Source organism: Hyaloscypha bicolor (assembly GCF_002865645.1).
Source record: "Hyaloscypha bicolor E unplaced genomic scaffold K444scaffold_28, whole genome shotgun sequence".
Classification (NCBI taxonomy): domain Eukaryota; kingdom Fungi; phylum Ascomycota; class Leotiomycetes; order Helotiales; family Hyaloscyphaceae; genus Hyaloscypha; species Hyaloscypha bicolor.
Genome location: NW_020194530.1, coordinates 118,414 through 143,913, shown reverse-complemented (window position 1 = coordinate 143,913; position 25,500 = coordinate 118,414). Strand labels below are relative to the sequence as shown.

At 24.3% G+C, this 25,500-nt stretch overlaps 3 protein-coding genes across 3 annotated transcripts; 2 read left to right on the top strand and 1 right to left on the bottom strand.

Annotated features, from left to right (window-relative positions):
* Positions 1 to 8,331: 8,331 nt before the first annotated feature.
* Positions 8,332 to 8,940, top strand: K444DRAFT_303882 (uncharacterized protein). The gene has a single exon (XM_024871748.1). The coding sequence runs from the start codon at positions 8,459 to 8,461 to the stop codon at positions 8,777 to 8,779; it is 321 nt and encodes a 106-aa protein (XP_024741325.1). The 5' UTR covers positions 8,332 to 8,458; the 3' UTR covers positions 8,780 to 8,940.
* Positions 8,821 to 11,666, bottom strand: K444DRAFT_609049 (actin-like ATPase domain-containing protein). The gene is made up of 9 exons (XM_024879502.1): positions 11,219 to 11,666; positions 10,711 to 11,159; positions 10,493 to 10,663; positions 10,346 to 10,390; positions 10,221 to 10,290; positions 9,887 to 10,166; positions 9,736 to 9,835; positions 9,578 to 9,687; positions 8,821 to 9,528 (listed from the first exon to the last, which is right to left on the bottom strand). The coding sequence occupies exons 1-9, from the start codon at positions 11,496 to 11,498 to the stop codon at positions 9,102 to 9,104; spliced, it is 1,932 nt and encodes a 643-aa protein (XP_024741324.1). The 5' UTR covers positions 11,499 to 11,666; the 3' UTR covers positions 8,821 to 9,101.
* Positions 11,667 to 13,075: 1,409 nt separating this feature from the next.
* K444DRAFT_609047 (uncharacterized protein) lies at positions 13,076 to 13,839 on the top strand. Its single transcript, XM_024879501.1, has 2 exons — positions 13,076 to 13,284; positions 13,339 to 13,839. The coding sequence occupies exons 1-2, from the start codon at positions 13,113 to 13,115 to the stop codon at positions 13,827 to 13,829; spliced, it is 663 nt and encodes a 220-aa protein (XP_024741323.1). The 5' UTR covers positions 13,076 to 13,112; the 3' UTR covers positions 13,830 to 13,839.
* Positions 13,840 to 25,500: the final 11,661 nt, after the last annotated feature.

Genomic DNA, 25,500 nt, shown 5'->3' with positions numbered 1-25,500 from the left:
AGTAATTAGAAACTAGAAAGAAATAAAATAAACTAGGCTTCTTATTTCTAGATATATATGATTTCTTATAAATATAGTAATTACTATAGTATTAATTAATATTCTTGCCTATAAATAGCTAGTAATATTACTTCTTTAATAGCTAATAGAGCTTTATATATTCAGGATATTTAGAAAAGAATTTATTATATATTTTATAAATTAGGGCAGTTTATAAAAGTAGTTCGGGAATTATTTTATTCTCTATAATATAAAAAGAGGCTGTTTTATAGTATTTAGATATTACTTTTAGCTTAGGCTATTATATATAATCCCTCTAGATCCGGTAATATATAATTATTTTATAAAATCTTATTTATAAGCTATAAACTATTATACTTGGCAAGAGCCTCTAATAGTACTTCTATAGGGGCTACTATAGTAGAGTCTACTAGTAAAGCTTCTAAGAAAATATCTTTTTCTAAGGAAATTATATTTCTAATAGAAATATTTTCCTCTAGAAAGTCTTTAATATATATTTGGTTTTTAGAACCGAATTCCGGATTAAATAAGCCGATTTTATAAAGCATTACTATAAGTTATAAGTTATAGATAATCTCTAAATTAATCTTATTTTTAGGGAAAAGTACTTGAGTTTATAGCTTTTTCTTAATCTGGCCCTAAATATCTATTTTATCTTATTTTTATAATAAAGTATTTATTTATTTATTTAATTTTCCAAAATAATATATAAGCTTAAAATAATAATAAAATAAGAGCTTAGTCTATCTAGCTTATTAATAAGAGAGCTTCTTAGTAATTATAAAGTACTTTAAGATATAATAATTAGAATAGACCTTAAAGAAAGTATTCTAAAGGCCCTCTAGCTTAGCTTTCTATTTCTCTAGTACTCGAATTATAGCAAGTATTTCCTTATTATATATATTATAATTAAGCTTTACCAGAAATATAATTTTGGAAAAATAAGCTATAGGATATTAAAGGCCCATTTCTAGGTCTTATTAAAAGAGTAGGCTAGTAATTACTTCTTTAAATATATCTATTTCTACTATTATAGGCAGATCTGAATTATAGTATTATAAAACTAGAATAGAAATTATAGCTTTTTTTAAGTAAGTAAAAGCCTTTTAGTATTACTCGGATTATTTAAAGAAAATACCCTTTTTTATAAGTAAGATAAGAAATCTAGTAATTTATTTATATTCTCTAATAAAGTATTTATAAAAGTTATAAAAGCCGAGAAAGAACTATATATCCTTAACTATCTTTGGGAATTACTAGTTATATATTACTTTAATTTTATTAGAATTTATTTTAATACTAGATATAGAAATAATAAAGCCTAAATACTTTATATATATAACTTTGAATTCCGATTTCTTAATATCTATTTAAAAGCTAGTAAGATATAAGTAATCTAGTACTTTTTATATATACTATTTATATTTTACTAGGTTCTCTAAATAAATGAGAATATTATTAAGATATATTATATAAAAGTTATTTAAATATTTAAAAAATATATTATTTATATAATATTAATATATAGCCGGGCTATTTATAAGGCCTTCTTAAAAAACATTATATTTATATACTCTATAATAAGTACGAAATATTATTAGCTCTTAAGAGTCCGGGTCTATAGCTATATAATAGAAAACTTAGTAAATATCTAATTTAGTATAGATCTTAGCTTTAAATAATTAATTTAAAGTCTTATTAATAAGGGAAAGAAAATATTAATTCTTTCGGGTAATATTATTTAGATAACGGAAATTAATATAGAAATATAAACCTTTATTTGCTTTCTTTATAAAAAGAACTAGTAAAGTAAAAGAAGCCTAATTAGCTTTAATAAAGCCCTTAACTAGATTATCTTCCAAGAAATACTTAATTTCTAAAAGCTCTTAAATAAACTATTACTAAAGGAATTAATATCTAATACTCTCGGTTTTCTTTAGGCCTTTAATCTAAATCTTATAATTATATAATTTATAAGAAGAAAGGATATTAGATTTCTTTTTAGAGAAAATAGAAATATATTTCTTGAGTTCTAAAAATAATATTCTCTATAATTACTAAAGCTTTATTTCATCTGGTTATTAATTCTCGGGGCTAGAAATAGCTTCTTTTTCCCGAGCTTTAAGCTCCTTATTAACCTTATAAATAAAGATTTAACTAATAATATTATCTTCTCTCTTAGTTATATAGTTAAATATTATAGAGATAAGAATAGCTAAATCTAATATTTGCTTTTTATTAAGGACTTTTTCCTGCTTTTTCGGCTTTTACTTAGGTATTATATCTTAATTAGGCTATAGAAACTTCTTTTCTATAGTCTTATATAATTCTCTCTAATTAGTTCGAAAAAAAAACTACTTTAGAATAGAAGGTTTCTAGAAATAGCTTATAATAGAATCTTATTAATTAGTATTCTTTTAATACTTCTTATTAGGTTATTTCTCTAGCTATTACTATAAAGTACTAATAATATAACCAAATTATATAGATCTAGGCTTATTCTTTAGATATATAAGCCTATATCTTCTATAATTAACTAGAATATTAATATATATTACTTATTTTCTACTAAGAATAATATTATAATCTCTAAGATTTAGGATAATTATAGGTATATTAATATTTTATTTATTAATTAGAAGTAATACTTCTATATATTTCTTAGTAAACTTAGTTAGCTTTCTATTAAAACCATATATAATATAAGATAAGAAAAGAAGTTATAGTTCTATTCCTAAGAATTACTTTATAAGTTAAATAAGCTTCGTATTAATAAAAGCATAACTATTAGCTCTAGTATTATTAAGAGAAAAAGACTTAATTCCTAATTTATTTATACTAATAATATAGGATATTATAAAAGTATTTCCTCTTATTAGATAAGTTAAGTTAATTTCTATTAAATCTATACTATAAGTTCCTAAAATAGAGACTTTCTTTAGAAATACTCGTTTCCCGGCTCTATATTAGAATTAGAACTCGAATTCTCTAAATACTTTACTAGATTAGTATATTTTAGTAAAATAGGAACTAAGCCCGGCTTAATTCTAGAAAAAGCTATCTTAGTTTTCTTATTATATAAAAGCAGATAGTATTTAATATAATAGCCGAACTTATTATAATTAAAGTACTTAATAGTTAAAAGATTCTTAGTCTTTATAGGATATTACTTGTATTTATAAAAGAATATATACTTAATAAAAGTAATTAATATAGGCTTTTTAGACTCTTTCTTAGGGATATATTTCTTAGAAATATATAAGAATATAGTACCAGAAATAAACTTGGCTAGGATAGCTCCTGCTTTCTTATATTTCTTAGTCTTCTTATATATAGCCTTAATTTACTAATTATTAATAATATAATACTAAGTAAAATAAGTAGTATTAATAAAAGAATTATTATAATATATATATACTAATTTCTAGAGTTTTAGTAAAAGCTTCTTATTTAGTTTATATTTAATATTTTAAAAACTAATACTACTTTCTATAAATAGTTATAAAAAGAAAATATAGAACTCCTGAAATACTTAACTAGAATATATTTAAAGCTTACTAAAGTTATAGTAAGTATTCTATATCTTATTAGGATTAGAATATAGCTTCTTTAGATAAGAATAGAACTCTAAGAGCTAATAATACTAATTCGGACTATTTTTATTTATATAAGAATTAGTTAAAGTAAAAGTATTACTAGTAAGTTTACTAAAAATATAGATAATCTTAAGATTCTCTAAAAAATATAAATTAGTATTTCCTTATAACTTATTCTTAATCTAAACTAGCTAGTTATTAAAAATAGTATAATCTCTAGTAAAAAGAATTAGATCTGGAAGCTTAGTAACTCTAGTATTTCTAAAAGAAATATAAGATATAGGGAATCCTGAATAGAAATAAATAAGAAATAGTTCGGAATTCTTTTAAGAGAAATTTAGAGTAGCTAGAGCGGCCAGAATAGAAATAGTTAAAGCTATTATAAGCTAATTTACTATAGCCATATAGTATTTAATATTATTCTCGAGCTTAATATTATAAAGCTTAGTATTCTCGAGAATAGCTTTATTATAACTATAGGTATTCTTATATAAAATAGCTCTTTAGATATTTTCCTAATAGCCTTTTATAATAATATTAATATCTGAAAGTAAAATATTAGGTTCCTTAGTCTATTTATATAACTTTCCGGTAATAATATAGTCTTTAGTCTCTAGAAGCTTTATAATAAAAGCAAAGGGTTCTATTTCTATAGACTTGTCTATAAATTCTCTAGGAATACTAATAAGACATTTAGTTCGGGAAAAGCTACTAATGAGATAACCTAAACTAGTAAGAGCTTTACTAGAAGCCTTAGTAAAAGTTAATATAGTTCCTGGTTATATAGTATTCTAGGAAATTAATTTATTATACTTTTTCTCTATTATATTCTTTCTAGTAATCTTATTACTAGTATATATATAGGGCCTATAAGGTTATAGGATAGGGCTTGAGAGTAGTAGTTAGGTTACTAGCCTATAGGTACCTATTACTCTAGGACTTAGTTAAAGAGTAGCCTTTATTTAAGATTCTTTAATTTTCGGGTTTTCGGGAGGAATTTCTAATATATTATAAATATATATTTATAAAGATATAAATATCTAATTTCTCTAAGAGTTCTAAAGCTTTTTGCTTTTATTATTCTAGAGTCTATTACTCGTATTTCTGAGGTTCTATTATTTTAGTAGTACTTATATTACTAATAGTTCTGAATTAGTTTATTTGAAATCCTTTATAAGATTAAAAGAAGTAAGCTTTAAATACTATTACGGGTATAATATTTAGGGCTTAGAAAGTAAGGTAAAAGGTCTCTTATAAAGACAATTTAAAGCTAAGGAAGAGAAAACTAGAATATAGGAAGCTATAAAGAAATATATATATCCTATAATATACTAGTCCTAAAGAAGCTTAGCTTTCTAAATATCTCTAGTATATTTCAAGTATATTTCTCTAGTAAGGCAGCTATATTATATATGTCTAGGAGGCATCTAGTATCTAGTAAGGCATCTCAGATATCGGGTATCTGGGAATTATAATAGCTATAATATATATTTTTTAATATTATATAAAAATACTTTAAAATTTATTAGTATTTTTTAAAAACTTTAAATTCTATAATAATTAATAAATATTATAAAAATAACCCGAATTATGAAATTATTATTTATATTATTTCTAATATTTAATTAAATAATAATTATAGCCGAATTCTTTTATATATTTTTTTAAATTTATAAGTATTTTTCGCGATTTAATAAATTAATTATATTTATAAATTCTAAAAAATAATAGTATAAATTTATTTATTATATTTTAATATAATTAAAAATAATAAATATTATAAATATAAAAAAGTAAATTATAGTTTATAAACTATTATATCTATTTTATTAAAATAAATATATATTTATAAGACTAAATCTTTAATATATAATTTAAAATTATAAAATAATATTTTTATATAATATATTAATTAGCTTTTTATAATATAAAATTTTAAAACTTTAAAATTTAAGAATATAGAATTTAGTTATTTCCTTAGTTTTCTAATATATAATTATATTAAAAATAAAATACTATTAATAAATATATTATAAAAATATATTAAATAATAAATATAATTTACTAATTCTATTTTCTAAATATAAAAATAATTAAAGTTAATTATATTATATAAATATAATATTAAAAAAGTTATAATAAAAAGTTTTTTTTATATATTTTATTTAAAGAAATAATTTAAATTATATTAAATAAAAAAATATAAGAATTTATATATTAAATAATTTATTTAAAAAGCTTATTTAAAATTATATTTAATTTTATAATATTAGTATTAAAATTAGAAATTATTAATATAATCTAGTATTTAATTTAAATTCTAATTAATTCTTAAAATTTCTTTTATTTATATTATTAATTAGAAAAATTAGAAAAAAGCTAAAAATATTATTATTATTTAATAAAAGATTTATAATTTACTTTTTATAAATTCAAATATATTTATAATTATTATAGTAAATTTATAAATAGCTGAATTATATAAAAATTGGCTTTTTATAAATATAAAACTTTATTTAAAACAAGTTTTAATATCTGGAATTATTTTATAAATTATAAAATAATAATATTAAGATTTAAAAATAAAATAAAATAAATATTTATTATTTTTATAATATTTCTTATATTTATATTAGTCATTCTATTTATAAAATATTATTATTTAAATATAAATCCAAATAATAATTATTTTTATTATTATAGAAAATATTAATAAATAATATAAAGTTTTAATTAAATTTATAGAAAGATTTATAAATATAAGAAATAAAATTTCGTTTTTTTAATTTTAAATATATAATTATAATATATTTCTATTTTGAAATCTATTTTAAATTTTAATTTTAATTTTATTTAATATAATATAAAAATTTCTAGCTATTAGAATTATAAAAAAATAATTTCTAAATATAATTCTAATAAATTCAAATATATTTTAGGCTAATTAGAAATTAATAAAATATTGTCTAGACTTATAAAAATAATAAATAATAAATTTATATATAATTTCTAGTATTTTAAATATATTTCTTAATTTATAAATTATATTTTTAATTAGAAAATTTTCGAATATATTTTCTTTTATTAAAAAATTTAATATTAAAATTCAATTTTTATAAAAACTTATATTTCTTATTAGCTAATTTCTTATTTAATATTTAATATATAGAATATATTTTAAAAAGACTTTTAATTTTACTAAAATAGAAATATTAATTATAAACCTAAATATATAAAATATAATATAAGTAATTTAAAATATAATTTATTTTCTATTTATAAATATATATAAAAGCTAAAAATTATAATATATAAGAAAAAAATTCTTAGTTTCATTTAAATATATAATTCTTTTAAATTATAGATAATTATATTAATAAATCTTAAAAAGAAATTCTTTAAATTCTTTTTTAGGTTTTTAAATAAGTTTCTAATTTTTTTAATTTTATAAATTATATAATAATAATTTTTTTAAATATATAATTTCTTTATTATATTAGTTTATTATATATAATTAAAATCCAGCTTTTAATAAATCCAAATTAGGCTTTTAATTCCCTAATTAATACTTTATAAATATAATAAATAAAATAATTAGTTAATAAAAGAATATTAATTAATTATTAAAGAAATTAATTTTAATTAATAACTAATTTCTTAATTTATTAAATAATTTAATAATTATATTATTAAAGAATATTACTAATTTTAAACTAGTAGTTTTTAATAAATTAGTAATATTCTAGTTCTAATACTTTTGTTTTATTATTCTAATTATATTATTTAATAAACCTTTATATAATATTCGAATTTAATTTTATAATTCTAGCTTTAATTAAATATATTTAATATTATAAATATTTAGTAAATATAATAAGGTCTTTTAGTTTTTCTTTTCTATTATAAGTTTCTTATATAAGAAATTAATTTTCTATTATTATATATTTTCTTTTATTAGAAATAAATATTCTTTTTAATTTTTTTTTTAATAATTTTTTAGTATTATTATTTCTATTAGTATATTAAAAAAAAATTATATTTAATTACATTTAATTTCTAATTAGTTATAATTTAATTATTAATTTTTAAATTAAAAATTAATTATTAAACTAATAATAATTTATAAATTATTTATTAATAAATTATAATATTATAATATTGAATGTAATATAAAACTAATTTCTATATTTTTTATAAGATTTAAATTTCTTTATTTTAAATAGAAGCTTTTAATAAAACATATATATTTAGTAATTTATAAGTTTAAAGCCTATAATATTAAAGATTTATTAATTTCTCTAATTAATATTTGTAATATTTGAGATTTATTATATATTTTTTAATTATATATAATTAAATATTTTTAATTATTATATAAAACTTATATAAAAGTAATATAAATAATAAATTCTTTTTATTTTTATTAAATAATATATAATTAAAATATAAAAAATATAAAAATTAATTAATTTTTAAAAAATAAAAATAAAATAATATATATTATTTATTTTAAATATTATATAATTATATTATATAATTAGAAAAGCTAAAACCCTTATAATAATACTTGTTTATAAAAATAAATAAAGTAAATAAAGGCGAAATACTAGCTATTAAACCTATTATAATAAGGTAATATTTAAATTGGAATAAAATAAGCTTTAATTTTATATTATAATACTATAATTCTTAATAATTAATTATATTTTATGCTCTCGGCCTTTTTAGGCCAGAATCGCTTTGTGTGAGCCAATGAGAAATCGAATTTCGTTTTCATAGTATCTCGTCACTTCCATTGGCCCCATTCCCTCCCCTTTACGCTCTCTTATTATCTCCATTTCATGCTCTTGGTCTTTTCGGGCCAGAAGTCCCCGATGCGAGTGGCTGAGAGATCGAATCTCGTCCTGGTGGCGTCTCTCCCTTTCAGTCTTCATAGTCTCATTTTGGTGGTTTATATGTGCGGCCAAATCAACAAGCTCCGGCTGCCGCTTCACCTCTTGTTCGTTTCCTCACTGGATTTCCGAGCCTTGAGTTTCTCGTGGAGACAGATATGGCAGAGGTTTCGTCGACATTGGCCGGATTTGGAACACGGCTTTAGATTCGGAAGGCGTAGGTGGAGTATCAGAGATAATTTCATCTTCGCGTGGTTGATTGGATTCTAGACTGCGTGGAGATTTGGCTGTCGACGACATGCCAGGTCAAGCTCGGTGGAAACAATACGTTCGAATTGTGTAATGCTGATAAATTAACGTCTAGAGCTTCCTACATCGAAATCCACAACCTTTTGACTGCACAGCTTTATTTCATTACAATAGACCTCTGCAATTAACGACGAGCTCAAAAGAATGAACCTGCATGTCATATTTGCAGCGAAGTACGGTTGCCGCGTCCTGGCATTCTCGCATCTGTCAAACTCTTCTAATGGAACATGATTCAACTCGCACTGGAGTGAGGCGACCTTGACTAGCTCTGTAGTTATATGATTTAGCTAGGTTTCGATGTCTGCAAAGAAGATCGGTATATACCATGTCGGCCTGAGCCATATCTCATTGGCACAATGTCGTCTGGATGTCCATATTCGTACACCGGTATACTGAGCTTCCGTTCATCTACACCGGAATAATACCAGACAAAATGTTTGTCGACGTGTTCCTCGAATGGGGTGTCGATGTCCGATTTTGAGTCTGGGAGTATCCAGTCCCCTCGACGAACTAACCAGCTGAGTTGTTGATCAGCCATGGCCATGTTCGTCACATTGTCCCAGCGGCGATCTCTGATATTAGAATTAAACGAAAACGGCTCTGTTAACATGATACCGTAGCTGCTTTTGAACTTCCAGGGGATTTTCAGCTTTTCGTGGTGGGCTTTCTCAATGCCATACATAACCGCACCTCGGACCACGGCTGTCCATCTGGAGCAGTATGTCAGATAAGATGCGAGTAATTTGTGGGGTAACATACGCCAGTGCTGATTCTGGTCGGCGCAAGGCGATTTTGCGATAGTTCAAGGACTTTGTCAACTCCTCCTGCAAATAGGGCGATTCCCCAAATCCTCCAACTAGAAAAACGCTCTACACGGTGTAAGCTGGAGAAGTTTCTGGTTCATAAATGTTCCCTACCTTTACACGGTAGCTTTTGTCCTCTGCTTGCATTCTTTGACCATTGATGAGTGCCAGAACGCTGTTCACGGAGTGATTGAAAAACTTCATCATATGGTCGCTGATATATCTATTAGCCTTTGCAGAAGAATGGAACGGGGTCTTCACAAACCGTGGAATAGTAAGCTCACCTTCCTGTAACTTTCCCTTTATTGAAACTTCCCACAGCGGGCCTTCGGGCACGTAGAATTTGATGTCGTCGCTTTGACTGCTGAACGACTTTTTCCATTCGTCAAAAGTTCGCATTATATGCCTCATATCCCCACTCTCTGTGATCCTCCCTTCTCTTCGTCTGCGAAAGTGTGGATCGAGAACCAGGTAATGTGCCCCGAGATAGTAGCTGAGCCACTGCTTGAATTTTGCATCAATAAACGTCGCACCGCATTTTGCGCCTGCAATTAAGAATTAGCAAAAGTCGTAGCCGATATTTAGGAAAGGTTTTAGACTTGTCGCGACCGTCACTGCTTCGAGCTCAAGTGTAGGGACAAGGCTGATAACTCTGTAGGTAACAACGTCCTGCGTGCCAGTCAATCACCAGCCTCTCTAACCAGGAGAAAGATAATGGACTCACGACAGTTCCACCGCCTGCATCGCAAAGTATAAAGCAATCATTAGGCTGTCAATGTTAGTAAGAAGTTGAGATCGGACAATTCAGCAATATCTTGTGGATTGAAGGACACGATCATACGCGTAATTCAGAAGGAACCAAAAGTCTCACCTGTAGGAAGTCGGTATTCTTGTCTTCTTTTAAAGAACGTGCTGTGAACATTGCTGCTGCCTCTGGCTCGGTGACAACGATTACATCTCTGAGTGATGGGTATGAGTATTCATTGAGTCCCGCGGAGGCAATCGCTCGCAGTGTTGAATTTGTGGCTCGATATGACCAACCCTGCTCTCCAATTAGCTCGAGCAAATCCATTGGGAGGAAACCTAGACCACTGGGACAGAGACTACGACATCAACCTGTAACTGCCCTTTCAAACGGGTTCCTATATGATCGAACTCGTGGTTCAGGTGCTCAAAGACATGAGCTAGGTAGTCCGCCACAATTTGCTCTGGAGTCTTGGGAGTATATTCTGGATCTGACGCAGATGCCTTTACGGTCTCAAAATTGAGATCATCCACCCCATCAAGCACCGCTAAGACGAGGTCAAGTTCGTCGCTCTTATTATCCTGCACGTCGAGCTCCAGCTTTGTATTAAACATTGTCACAGCATTCGGGCTGATACTCGCACCCCACTGCAACTCACCGGCATCGGTCGATGGGGAGTAGGATATGACGCTCGGTATCTTCCCATAATCTCCCATCTCAGCGGGCCAATCTCCCAAGACCTTGATGTCCTTGAGATTCGCGTAAGGGGAGGTTGGCGTAGCGAACGCAATACCTTTGATCGCAGTCAATATCAAACAGGAAACTCATTTCAGAGCGAAGGTGGCTCCTTACCAGTAAATGTCGTTCCATAATCGACAGCGATGACAAGTCGATTCAAGGCTGAAGTACCTGTAGGACGAGGAAATGACTTTTTGCCTTTCGTCGACTTGGTTGTATTCGTACGAGTATGGAACAGGGGTACCTCACCCGTCGGAGTTGAGGGGTACGATATTGGAGGATCGCGCCCTCCCATCGTACTCCTGCTTTCTGATCGTTGCGGCGCAAAAGAACCGGGTACAGACTCAAAGCCTTCCAGCAGATCATCCTGCAGGCTAGGATCTTGGGGAGCCATATTTGTTGTCGACTGCCCAGTAAGCTACTCCCACACCTCTAGGATGCTTTGTACTAAAATTCTTCCCCAAATAAAGTGGAAAATGGTAGGATAAGGTTCAAACTCAAGACTCATATACAATCTGGAGCGAGAATATCGTAGGATAGCTAACCTGAAGCCTTGGGTCGCAAGACGGCTGTGGAATTCAGCCTTGCCGCCTGATGGTCTTGCGCATTCGGACACTCGCATGAAAATCGAATGCATGCATGCTACTCTGGACATGGGGTTTGCTCCCCGGGTGCGAGAAAAACACGCTGTTTTAGCAGCAGCAGAAATTGCGCGTTCTGCATATGCAGGCTTCAGCTCTCGATGTTAACCGGCTCGTGCATGCTTCCGGGCAAGGTCATGCGAATGGCGCTGTCACATATGGAGGGGTAACTCGGTCAAACCAACGTATTTCACCTAGCACCACTGATACGTCAAGAAGCCAGGTCCTCGCGTTCAGTTCTGAAGGCTGAACGTTCTATGATGCTGGTTGAACACTAGCCCTCGCAACATCCATTACTTGCAAATTTACCTCAGTCTTGCAACCCATTTACTTGGCGGGAAACTCTGTAATTTTCTGTTCAATGAATTGTACTCTCGGTAGTTTGAAAAGTATGCTGTGCGCGCTTTGTACGTATACTGGGTGGCTAACTTATATAGATACCTCAGCCTCTGGAGTACTTTATGTCGAAAGCCCTAGAGAGCGTCGCTGGTTTGATCTCGGGACTCGTGCACAGCCCCGGCAAGAGGCTCGGCAAGGGCGATGATGGCCAGAACGCACAGCATCCTGATGGGAACAACGAAGACCGCCAGCCAAGTGGGCAGGCGCCACCACAGGGAGAAGAAAGTACGGCTATCGAAATTCCAAGCCCACACCTTGCATACCTGACGCAAGAAAATGATCGCCTGGAAAAGTTGGTCAAGACCAAAAAGAAGGAGCTACAAGCAGAACTCTCTACAGCCGAGAAGAAGAACGAGCGTCTAGAGAGTGAATTGCGCGAACGGTCCGCGAAGCTCGCCAACGTAGTCAGCGAGAAAGAGAAGATCAAAGACTTGCTGTCACAAAAAGAGCGTGTCTCGAACGACCAAGCTGGTGCGATACGCCGAGAGCGTGAAGCAAATAACGACCTCAGGTCAGTGATTTCGGACCGGGAGCATCAGCTTCGAGACCAAGCATCCCAGATCCAGACCATGGTGGAAAATCTCCATACCAAGTCTGCGGAGATTGAATTTCAAAAGAGGGAAGTTCGTACTCTGCAGAACCGGATTGAAACCATGCAAGCAACAGAGAATGGCCTTCGCTCGGACCTTAACAGCGTCAGATCTCAGAAGTTGCAGACGGAACAAAGTATGCAAAACGAGATAAACCAATTGAAAAAGCTCCAACAGGACGCCCTGGTTACTATAGAGCAGCTCCGGGTCGATGCGGAGGAGTACAGTGGTGCACTTTTGAAGCGGGATGCCTTCACACCGACGACAGATCGCGATATAAAATCGATGTTTCGCGAAATTTCGCAGGATGTTGAGACCCTGGCACGCGTAGAATGGAGGGACGATCAAAGCGTGTGGACACAGAAAGCCTTGAAAGTCATGTCGCCACATCAACAGTCATTCAAAAAACAAGTTTTACAGGACATGATCTGGGGGATTCTGCAGCAATATATATTTACCAGCCCGTTCCGGCCATTTGGGGAAGAGGGTCGGAAATTGGAGACTGCATGGAGAAATTTGGACTCCGAAATCAAGGCGGAGGAAGACATTGGTATGGGTTCTTCCCGTTTCTTTCCGGTATGGGGCTAATAGTGCCTTCTTTTAGGAGGAGTATACACGTGGCCAAAGCCTTCAGCAGAGATCGAGCGGTGGAGATACGTCAACATTACGGAAGGTCGCGCAGCGTTGACTCAGGCCACCGTTTCCGAATTGGACCCTCGGGGGAGACTCAAGGCCGGGTTCGAGCGGGCGATAGATAGTCTAAAGAAGGAACTCACATCATCTCTAGAGGCAATCGTAGGGTCACGGCGGGACGATGGCCATTATCTGCGCACCTTGGAAGAGTTGCCTGGAAAAGCGGTTAACGTGTGGCTTGGATTTGGAATACAGCGATGCAGAATTAGAGTGGTCATAAGGGGGCCACATTTGACTTCAGTAACGGAAAAAATTCAGCAAGCAAAAGCTGGCGGTTGGGAACTTGTAATCATACCAGAGCTGCAAAGGATTGGGACCGCAAAAGGCTCAGAGCTCAATGCGAAACCGTATCGCATATCTGATGGACAACTTTATCTAGTGTCACTAGCCCGACGGCAGTGATCTTCTATACTACGCCCAACTTTACAAGGAATAAGACGATTTAAGCCAAGAGATTGATAAGTGAAATAACGAGCAGAAAGATGAACTCGATTAGACTTCCGGCAAGTTGATTAAAGCAATCATTTCCGATCTTGCGAAAGTGGAGAATACATCAAAGATTAAAAAGTGTGACTGCCTAGTCTCATGCAACTGACTTGACCATGCAGAGTACCTTACGATTCTTGTCCTGCTTTGGGTCTTGAAGGCGGGTTCGAAGATGAAACTAACAGCAGAATCCATCAAGGAGCGCCACTAGGGTGGGCGGCGATAGGCTCGGTAGTAACAAATAAATAACCGCGTGAATTAGTCAATAATTATTAATTATTAATAATAATAAGGGTCCCGGCAGAATTTGCCTCTCTCATTCTCTATTCTAAATAATTAATTAATAAACTAATTTTTATACTAGTTTTTAAATAATATAATTAATTTAAATTATATTAAAAAAGTAATTATATTATTTAATTAGTTATTAATAAATTACTTTACTTTAAAATATAAAAATAAATGTTTTTAAGCTTTAATTTAAAGATTAGTTAATTATTAGATTTAATTTGTTTTTAAATATAAGACTTATTATAATAAGCTAATAAAAATCTTAATATTAGTTTTAATATTAAGTTTATTTTAATTTCTTTCTTGTTATTTAATTAAACTTAGCTTTAGTAAATAAACTAATTAAATTATCTAAAATTACTAGTTTTATATTTCTAATTATAATAATTATTAGTTTACTAATATATAATATATAGAATTATATATATCTTATCGGGGCCTCCTATTTAGAAAAGGCTTCTCTAGACCTTATAAAAGAAATAGAAATTAGTTCTATACTAAATTTAATATTATAATTTTATAATTTACTAATTTATTCTATTATCTTATTATTTGCTAATAAATATCTTATAAGCTAATCTTTCTATTCTTAAAGGAAATAATTTAATAAGTAATTATATCTCGAAATTTATAAAATATATAATTCTTTACTAAAGCTATTTCTATAAAGGAAGTTAATTAGATTAACCCTAATACGAGTAATAGTAAAGGCTCGTCTAATACTTTTAATAGAGTTCTTTAGGAGTCTTCGAGAGCTAGTAATAATAACGGAAATAATTCTAGTAATAATTAAGATAGTAAGATTAATACCCGAATTATTATTATTTAAGCTATAAAATAGGGCTTATATATTAAAATTAAAGTACTTTAATAAAAGCAAGAATTAATAAATATAATTAACTAATATATCCTATAATTAAAATAATATAAGAGTATTTTTATAAATACCTTATAATTTATTATATTTTATAGAAATTCTATTTATAAATTCATTCTATTTTTTTTTTTAGTAATTCTTATTAGAGAACTTTCTAGAACAAAATTAGAACTTATTTCTTTTTCTAATATAATAAGCTTTAAAAGTAATCTTAATACTATTTATTAGAAGCTATTATATAATATCCTAAAAATATATTTAGATTAAAAGAAGCTTTTTAAAATCCGGATACCTGATTTATATTATAGAAAATTCTTTAAGAAATAGAAAATATTTGTATTTTCTTAAAAAACAGTTTTTAGAATCTAATTTTAGACTTATAATAGATACTTTTCTAAAATTAATTCTATTATAAGTACTCTTAGAAATAAATCTTATAATATTTAAAAGGCTATAATAAAGTAAAGCCTATTATTATATAAGGTTTATTAGAAATAATTCAAGGCCTACTTAGCTAATATATTCTAAGTATTTTGAATCCGTTAGTAAAATGCCTTTAAAGAATTCCGAAATCTTTATTAAAAAAATAGTAAAATAATTATTAAGTTATATATTCGGATAATTAATCTCGAAATTAACTAAAATCTATATCTTAAAAGAAACCGGATTCGGATTTTTAATATTACTTTATTTAACTATAAGACTTATTAGATACTTATATTTATTTTTTAAAAAAATAAAATAATATCTATTTCTAAATAGCTTAAAAAAGCTCAAAAAGTAGAATATATTATTTATTCTAAATTAAGGAAAGCAAAAACAAAGAAATCTCATAAAAGTAATTCTATTTTTAAAAACTTTAATTTAGTAAATTCTGATTTATAAAGCTATTAAAAAAGAAAGAAGAAATTCCGAAAATTATATAAGAAACTCTTAAATAATACTTTGGCTTCTTTAAGGCCTTAATAAAATATTAGTTCTATTTTAGGTATAATTTATTAGACTTATAAATAGAAAAAATACTTTTTAGAAAATACAAAATATTTTAAATATATTAAATAGGTTTAATAAAACCTTAATAAGGCCAAAATTATAAAAGAATTAAAGTATTTATAAAAGCAGGTTAATATTATTACTATAGAGAAATACTTTAAAAAAAACTCTTTTAAAAAAAAAGAATAAAAAAACTAAATCTTAAATATTAATAATTTTAGCTATAATAAAACAGGTATATTATTTTATATAACTATTTAAATAAAGTTAATATAGCTAGAAATAAATATTTTAGAAATATATAATAAACTTAATAATACCGGATTAGATTATAATTTCTTTAATAATAATTAGGCTTAAAGCCGGGATTTATTATTTTAGCTAAATATAATTAAGAATTCATAACCTTTTATAGACATAGATTTAAGGTCTATTAAGTCTATAATCTTAAAATATTTATTATAAATAATTATAATAAAATATATTCTTTTAAACTCCGGTTTTATAAATATAAAAATGTTAGTTTTTATAGCCTTATTTTTAGTATAGAACTTTATAAAATAACTCTTATATAATATATAAACTATATTAAGAAATAATAAATATATATACTTATATAGTCTAATAATATTAAAATTTTAATACTAAAAGAATTTAGTAAAAAACTTAACTAATATTCTAAATTAGTATTTCAAGTTTTATTTTTAACTAAAAATAAATATAATTATTCTAGATAATGGGCTTTATATATTTATAATAATTATTAGATCTCTATTTTATTATATAGTTCTAGTAATATTAAATAGGATCTTTTAATATAATAAATTAATATTTTTTAAAAAGAGACCTTAAAAGTATTTATTTATTTCTGGAATAATAAATATATTTTTTTTTTAAAGATTTTTAATTTTAATAAAGTATTGAAATTCCCTAATCTTAATAATATTAAATATCTTATTAATATAAATAATACGGTTTCATATAAACCTTTATATAATTTATTAGAAATTTAACTAGAAATATTATATTTTATAAAAATTAAATAAAACCTAATAAAAGCCTAATAGAAATACTTATCTTTTTTATTTCTAAAGAAAATAGAAAACTATATTTTTATATTAATTATTATAAATATAATTAAGTTATAATTAAAAATTAGTATTTATTTTCTTTTATTAATAAAATTTTTAATTAGTTTTAGAAACCAAAATCTTTATAAAATTAGATTTCAAGAATATATATTATTAGATAAGAATTTATATAGAATATAAAGAAAAAATAGCTTTTAAAATATCTTATAATGTCTTTTAGGCTAATTAATATATTAGTTATATTTTAAATATATATTAATACTATATTTATAAGGCTTCTAGATTATTTTATATATATTTATTTAGATAATATTCTTATTTATTTTTAAAATAAAAATAAATACTATAATTATATTTATTAAATATTTATTAAATTATATAAAATAACCTATTTTATAAATTTAGTAAATACGAGTTTAATATTAAAAAAATCGAATTTTTATGCTTTTTTATTAAAATAGAAAGTATTTATATAGATTCTAAACAAGTTTATAATATTATTAAATAGCTAGAACCAGAATTATTTTATAATATTTAAATATTCTTTAAGTTTACTAATTTTTATTATAGGTTTATTTATTATTACTTTTAGGTAATTATAAACTTAATAAATCTTTTAAAAGAAATAGAAAAAAACCGGAAATCTGATTTCTTTATATAAATAAATAAAATAGTAAAAAGCTTTTATTATAATATCTATTCTAATTTATTTTAATTTTTCAAAAAAAAATTTATTATTAGTATTACTATTTCTTTAGAAGTCACGTGCGTAGTTACGGGATACGGGATACGGGATATAGGTAATGAGATATAAGTAATAGAATATAAGTAATAATATATAAGATACGGGATATAGTTATATAACCTCGCGTCTTATTAGTAACTTAACTAGTAAACTAGACTTCTTTAGACTTAGTAGATTTAGGAATTATATATTAATATTATAATACTATAATTCTTACTTCTAAATAATAACTTTATTAACTTATATAAATAGTATTTTATAACTATATAATAGTATTATATATTTCTAGTAAACTAATACTAATTAGTTTATATATATAAATCAGATAATAAGAAGAATTAAGCTATATTTACTTAAGATTCGATTCCTTAGAAGTAAAGCTATTATTCTATATTAAAGAGGAAATAATTATTAATTACCTTTATTTATAATTCGGTTTTATAAAGAAAGAAAAATACTTAATCTTATTAAGGCCTAACTAAGCTATATTAAAAAGGAAAAATAATAGTTACCTTTGCCTATAATTTAGTTCTATAAAAAGAAAAAATACTAATTCTTACTAATTACTAAATAATTAATTATTTAATTATTTAATTATTTTATAAAACTATTTTCTTTATAAAAAAATTACCTTTCTTATAACTATCTAAATATCTAGGGCTCTTAAGCTTTAGAACTATTAAATTCTCTCGAAATCTCGATATTTTACTTCTTAAATTTCATTTCCTAAATTTCTCGTTATAGACGAAATTTTTATCTTAAATATAATAACTCTTACTTATTTATCTTATAAATTATTCTCTTTTTTACGAATTTACTTTCTTTATAAATTATTATATCTCGAACTAAGTATAAGCCTATAGAATATATAATAGCAGAACTTATTATAATAAATAATTCCTTTATTAGATCTATCTAATCTAATTACTTCATATTTATAGGAACTAATAATTTTAAGGAAATAGTAATAAAATAGAAATATGAAATTAATCTAGATATTATTATAATATATAAGATATCTGAGTTCTTAAATACTAAGCTATTTTAATATATTCTCTATAAAATAGTTAATAATAACTTTTAGGAGCTATTTAGATATAACTTTAAGAACTTTATTTATTAAAAGAACTTTAATAAGTTTAAACTCCCGGAGATATTATATCTATATAAGGTTCTTTAGTATAGCGGCATATATATATAATAAAATATTAGTACTCTTATTATTATAATTACTTTATTTTCTATTATTAAGGAAGATATATAATATATCTAGATAAACGAGGATCTAATAATAGCTAGACCAGATCTTATTAAGAAACTAATTCTATTAGGCTTTATTATTCTTACTAAAAACAAGTATTTAGAATCTATTATTTTTAATATTCCTATATTACTATTATTTCTTTTATTATTATATCTTATATTTTTACTAGATTTATATACTAATATAAAAGCTCTAGAAGCAAATAATATACTTTTATTAGCCCTATTACTTTTACTAGCCCTATTACTACTATTATAACTATATCCGAATACTTCCCAAATATCTTTAATTATAAGACTTATTAAGGAAGTTACTAAGATCTATACTAAAGAATAAAAATATAATAAATTTAATAGTAATTTTAATTATAAACTTATTATTTTCTTTAATATCTACTAATATATAAAGCTTTTATAAGAAGTACTAATGCGAGCTTTTCTTATTATACTAAAAAGACTAGCTTAAGACTATTTCTATAGTAACTAGCTCTCTTAATATATATATAAAGAGGCTTATATTACTATTTATAATTTCTTTAAAAGCCCTAAATTCGAATATCGAAATTTAGACAAGTGAAATACTATTATATTAGCTTCTATAATAGCTACATTTCCGGAAAAAACAATATTTGAAACTATTTAATTACTAATTAATAAACTATATTAATTATAGTATAGTCTTATACCTAACTTATAAAATACTAAATTTCTTTATAATAAAATTATTATTTCTTACTAAAGCTCCCGAATATATAAATATATAATCTCAGATCCTTTTATAAATCTCGGCTGGCTTATTAATAAGCTCTAGTTATTTATTATTATATATAAGAGCAAATAATAAGCTAATCCCGAAATCTTCTTTACTAATTAATAATATTACTTTTAGAATTCTTTAAGCTATTATTTTTCCGGAAATTATTAATATAAACCTAGCTATAACTTCAGAACCCGAAATAATTACTTTAAGTCCTATAATTATAATAATTATATTCTAAAGTCATATTTTATATATAAGAAACCCGAATACTATTTATAAAAGTATATACTAGAGAAATGAGAGACTAAAAAGGCTCGATTTAGGAATAGAAATATCTATTAGTTTAGATCCCAAAATACTTATAACTTTAATAAATACTTTAGTAATACTTATATATAGTATATTACTAAAGCTAAAAATAAAAAAAGTAATAAAAGTAATAAGAATAAACTAATAAATAATACTTTTAAGGCTTTATTAGCAGAAATAAATAAAGAAGAGAAATATTACCCAGATTCTTACTTTATTTTAGTTAAGAGCTTTTTAGCTACTTCTATTACTTCTATTTTACTAATAACTATAGCTAATACTCTTATAAATAACTTTACTTTTCTTTCTTTTATATATTAGATAACAGGCAAAAACCATATCTTAAAGCCTATTAAATTATTAATAAAAAACGCTTAGATTTTTATAATTAATAATATATTAAGATATAATACTTATTACTTTTATAAAGTTATAATTAATACTAGAGTCTTTAGATACTTAATTACTAGTTCTAACTAATTCCAAGCTCTCTAATAGACTAATAATAGTATTAAACTTAATAAAACTATTAAAGATTAAATTAATATCTAGTTTAGTATTAGATTTATATTTTCTATTAGATCTATAATAATAAATATACTAATTAGGCAAGTATAATTTCATATTATATCTTTAAAAACTCTATTTTTACTTAGCTTAGCTAATATAAACAAGCTAGAGATTTACTTTAATAATCTTACTAATTATCTTATTACTTTTACTAGAAAATATATATCTATAATATAATATTTCGGATATTCTTTCCTGCTTTAGAATACTATACTCTAAGGCTTTATTTCCGAATTCTTTATTTATAATTCCTGCTTTCTTATAAAAGTCGAATTATAATATTTATATTATTATTTTAATTATTTATTTATTAGTAAGCTCTAAAATATATTAGAATAAGTAGGCTATAATATTAATATAGAAGCCCTTAAATACTTTATAAAGTATTATAAGTAATACTAGAAATACGGCTAATTACTTAGATAATTCAAGTTTAACTTAAAAAATAATATTAGCTTTAATTACTTTATTATTATTAATATTTTTTATATTTCTGGTAAGCCTATATTTTATATTATTAATAAAGGTACTTAATATTAAGCCGGCTAATAGCTCTAGAATATTAGTATAATATATACCTGAAATATACTTAAGTAATACTAGATTAATAACTATTTAGGCCTTTCTAATTAGATTATAGTAGATACCGGAAAGTAGTTTACTAATAAGAAGTTTATTTAGCTTATAAATATTATAAGAACTAAGGTTAAGATTATTTCTATAAAAGCTTATAACTTTATTAGAATTATAGAATACTATTATAGCCTAATATAGGAAGGAAACTATAATAAGACAAAAACTTATATAAAGTATACTAGAGTATAAAATATAACTTAATAATAAAATAATAAATTAAAAATATAAATAGTATATAATATATAAAAGCTTAATTAATTAAATACTTATAAAGAGTTATTCTCTAGAATTATAAAAAAAACTAGCTTTCTTATATAATTTCCGTAAGTTATATATAAAAGGCTATAGTTTTTATTATATAACCTAAATCTCAAAACCGTTAAAATAATATAATTTTTAAAGAATATAGCCTATTATATTATATCCGACTTTTTATTTATTTATACTTATTTCCTAAATACTAAAAATAATAGAAAAATTCTATTTAGAATTCGAAATAATAAAATATTTAGGATCTTTCTTTATTAGTTAATTTAATTTCTCTTTTATATATCTAAAATAAGAATTATTATTCTTAAATAGTCTTATTTCGTATTTTTAAACTTATTTAAAAATAATCCGAACCTACTTAATTATATTCTTATATTAAATCTAATATTATTCTCTATATTAATTAGTATTTGCCTTTAATTATTACTTAATTTCTGCCTTTATTATAGGATATTAAGGAAGCTTATTATAGTAAATTATATTATAAATTATACTAATATATTCTAAATAAATAGCTTTTTTAAATTTCGTATTATTTGTAATATTCTTAGATTAACTTTTAATAAAAGAAGAAAGCTCTAGATAAGAGACTTTATTTTCGTATATTTTATTCTTAATAATAACTAGACTTATTAGAATTATAGTAAAAGGCTTATTAAATAGCAAATTATTATTAAGCTATTTTTTAACTTATATATTATTCGAGAATTAATACTTTTCTATAATTCTAGACTTATAAATTACCTAGTTAAAGGCATGTATTTATCTAGTTAAATAGACTATATTCGAAGTCTTTTCTTCTATTATTTTTAGTAAATACTTACCTAATTTCTTAGTTACTTCCGGCTCGAATTTATTAGAAATAGAGAAGTAATTAATATCTTTAAAAAACTTCTTATTAAAGATAATAGCCTTTTTATAGTTTATAAGGAAAATATAACTAATATTCTAATACTTTTTACTAAGATAAAATTCGCTATTTAAAGCTTTAGTAATAACTAGATCTTTAATATTACCTTTATATTAATTATAATTAATATTTTTAGAAGTAAAATATTAGGCTAGCTAAGAATAAGTAATTAGATAAATAAGATACTTACTTAATACCTTATAAAATCCGAGCTATATTAATAGATTTATTATTAAAAGTTAAGAGGCTAAGGTAAAATAGCTATTATTAAAATCTTTATATATTAATATATGATTTTTTCGGAAGTAAAACTATAATATCTCTATTTCCTTTATTAAAAGTTCTTAAATACTAAGTTTTTTAATTTATTTTAGGTAATTCTTTTTATTAATATAGCTATTTATATCTAGATTAGTAATATTAAACTCAGGAATAGAAACTATAATATTAAATTAAAGCTATAGATTAGAGTAGAATTAATTAGAAATATAGTACTTATATTTATATTATTTAATTTCCTAGATCTTAAAAAAGAAATCCTGTATTTCCTTATTTACTCAAATAATAGAAATATACTTCTTGCCTTTAGTAACTTTATAGATCTTAGTAACTAGCTTTAGAATATCCTTAATATCTCGTATATTAATAAAGAAAGTATTAGTAAATTACTAAATATATTTTATATAAAAAGCTTTAAAGAATTTATTATTAATTCTATAATATTCTTACTTATAAATAAGTCCCAAAATATTACTATATATTTCTTTAAAAGTATACTTATTCTATTAAATAAGTATTAACTTCTATTTAGCTAGTATCTTATAAGTATACTAAATGCTTTCTTTAAGTTTTCCGGACTTAATATTCTTAGTCTTTTACTTCTTAGTTCTAGATATAATTATAGGAATCTTTCTAGATAATATCTTTTCTTTAAAATAGAGAATTCTTCTTTATTTTCTTTTATTTTACTAATCTTATATTTAGTCTAATATTTAGATCTTTACTATTTATTAGAAGTCTTAGGCTTAGCTTATTCTTTATTCTTGCCAGGTTCTTCTTATTTAGTTATATTAGTTCTATTAGCCTTATTAGTAAATTTATTACTAGGCTATATTAAATTAGCTTTATTCTTATTAACTAGATCTAATTAAATTAAAGCAGAAATTATAATAGGGGCCTATTCTTTAGGCTTATTTCGGAAAGTAGGAAAAGGCTTATTATTATAAATTCCCTTAATTAAGATTCCGGAAATATTAAAGATATATTATTTAGCTTTAAGATTATTAGCTAATAATAGCTTAAATTCTAATTCTCTAGATTTCGAAATAGCTTTAGTATATTTAAGTATCTTAGTAATATCTAATTTAATAAATATATTAGTATTCTAATACTTCTTATTTTTAATATATTATAAAATAGCTTTATTAATTAACTAAATAGCTTTATATACTAAAGCTTTTATTTTTAAAAAAAATATAATTTCTTATAAATATTTTTACTAAGGTTATTATAAATATTATTAATATATTAGCTAAAAGCTTTACTATATAATATAATTCTATTCTAACTCTTAGTATTAAGACGATTTACTATAGTCTTAATCTTATTAAGCTTTTCTTATTTACTTTTAGAAATGCCTTTAATAATATTCTCAAATTTCCTATTATTAGCTTAGTAGTTCTTTAGCTTTTCCTTAGTTAATTCTAGTTTAGTTCTGTTTCTAATAAAGGTTTTTTACTTTAAGAGCTTATTATATATACTACTTAGCTTATCTAGGATATTTATATTAAATTTAGTAATTATAGCTATTTTTTCTAGTATTAGTAGGCCTTTTATAATTATCTAAGCTTCCTTAATACTCTAAACTTTAATATTATTAATTTATAGGCTTTTAATAATACTATAGCTTATAAGAACTAGCTATTATACTTTACTAGCTTAAGAAATCTATACTTTAGCTATTTTATTATTCTTAATAAATTATAAAAATATTATTAGTATAATAGTTATAGGTTATAGAATTAAAAGTTCTCGAAATTATAAGAATTTCTTTTAAATATATTTTAAAATAAAAAATAAATTAGAATAAACTTAGATTATATAAAGATATTATATATATTCGAGTTTTTTCTTTTTTCCTAATAAGAAAATAAAGCTAAAATAGTAATATATATAATAGAGAAAATAGATATAATAATTAGATATATTTAAGATAATATAATTATAAATTAGAAATAATTATAGAAAGTAAAATATAGGATTAGGCTTTTATTATAAAAAAGAAAAAAAATACTTATATTTAAGGAAATATAATTAAGGAAATAATTAAGGTAAATTAAACTAAATAATAATAATAAGAAAATAAGAAAGTAATATAATAGAAATATAAATATAGTAATAATATCTCAAGTATTAGAATATAAAAAGAAATAATAAAATTTTTATAATATAGGTATATTTTAATTTTCTATTTATTTAAAAATATTTCTATTAACTCAAAAAATAATATAAAAGAAAGGAAATAATATAGGAAATATATAAATATACTAAAAATATTAGAAGAATATAAAATAAATATTAATAAAAAAGAAATTAGAATAATAGAATTAAGAAATAACTTAAAATAAGATATTACTTTTTCTGAAACTAATTTATATCTTTTCTAAAAGCTAATTATATTTATTTAGTATTTATTAAAGTTAGCCTTATATAACATAAAACTATTTAGTTAGCTAAAATTTTAAAGTAATATTTATATTTATAAAAGTAATATTAAAGATATTAGAAGTTATAAAAAGAAAAACTATAAAATAATATAAATAGAGTTTATAATACTATTATTAAGTTTAAAATAATTAATATTAAAATTAAT

What these genes read in the sequence shown, in the direction of transcription:
- K444DRAFT_303882 (XM_024871748.1), top strand. Translation starts at nt 8,459, where the DNA reads ATGCTCTTGGTCTTTTCGGGCCAGAAGTCCCCGATGCGAGTGGCTGAG.
- K444DRAFT_609049 (XM_024879502.1), bottom strand. Translation starts at nt 11,498, where the DNA reads ATGGCTCCCCAAGATCCTAGCCTGCAGGATGATCTGCTGGAAGGCTTT. An exon ending in TCGTAGTCTCTGTCCCAGTG is followed by an intron (nt 10,664 to 10,710) that starts GTCTAGGTTTCC and finishes ATTGGAGAGCAG; the next exon opens with GGTTGGTCATATCGAGCCAC. An exon ending in GGTGAGCTTACTATTCCACG is followed by an intron (nt 9,836 to 9,886) that starts GTTTGTGAAGAC and finishes TAGATATATCAG; the next exon opens with CGACCATATGATGAAGTTTT.
- K444DRAFT_609047 (XM_024879501.1), top strand. Translation starts at nt 13,113, where the DNA reads ATGTCGCCACATCAACAGTCATTCAAAAAACAAGTTTTACAGGACATG. An exon ending in CAAGGCGGAGGAAGACATTG is followed by an intron (nt 13,285 to 13,338) that starts GTATGGGTTCTT and finishes GCCTTCTTTTAG; the next exon opens with GAGGAGTATACACGTGGCCA.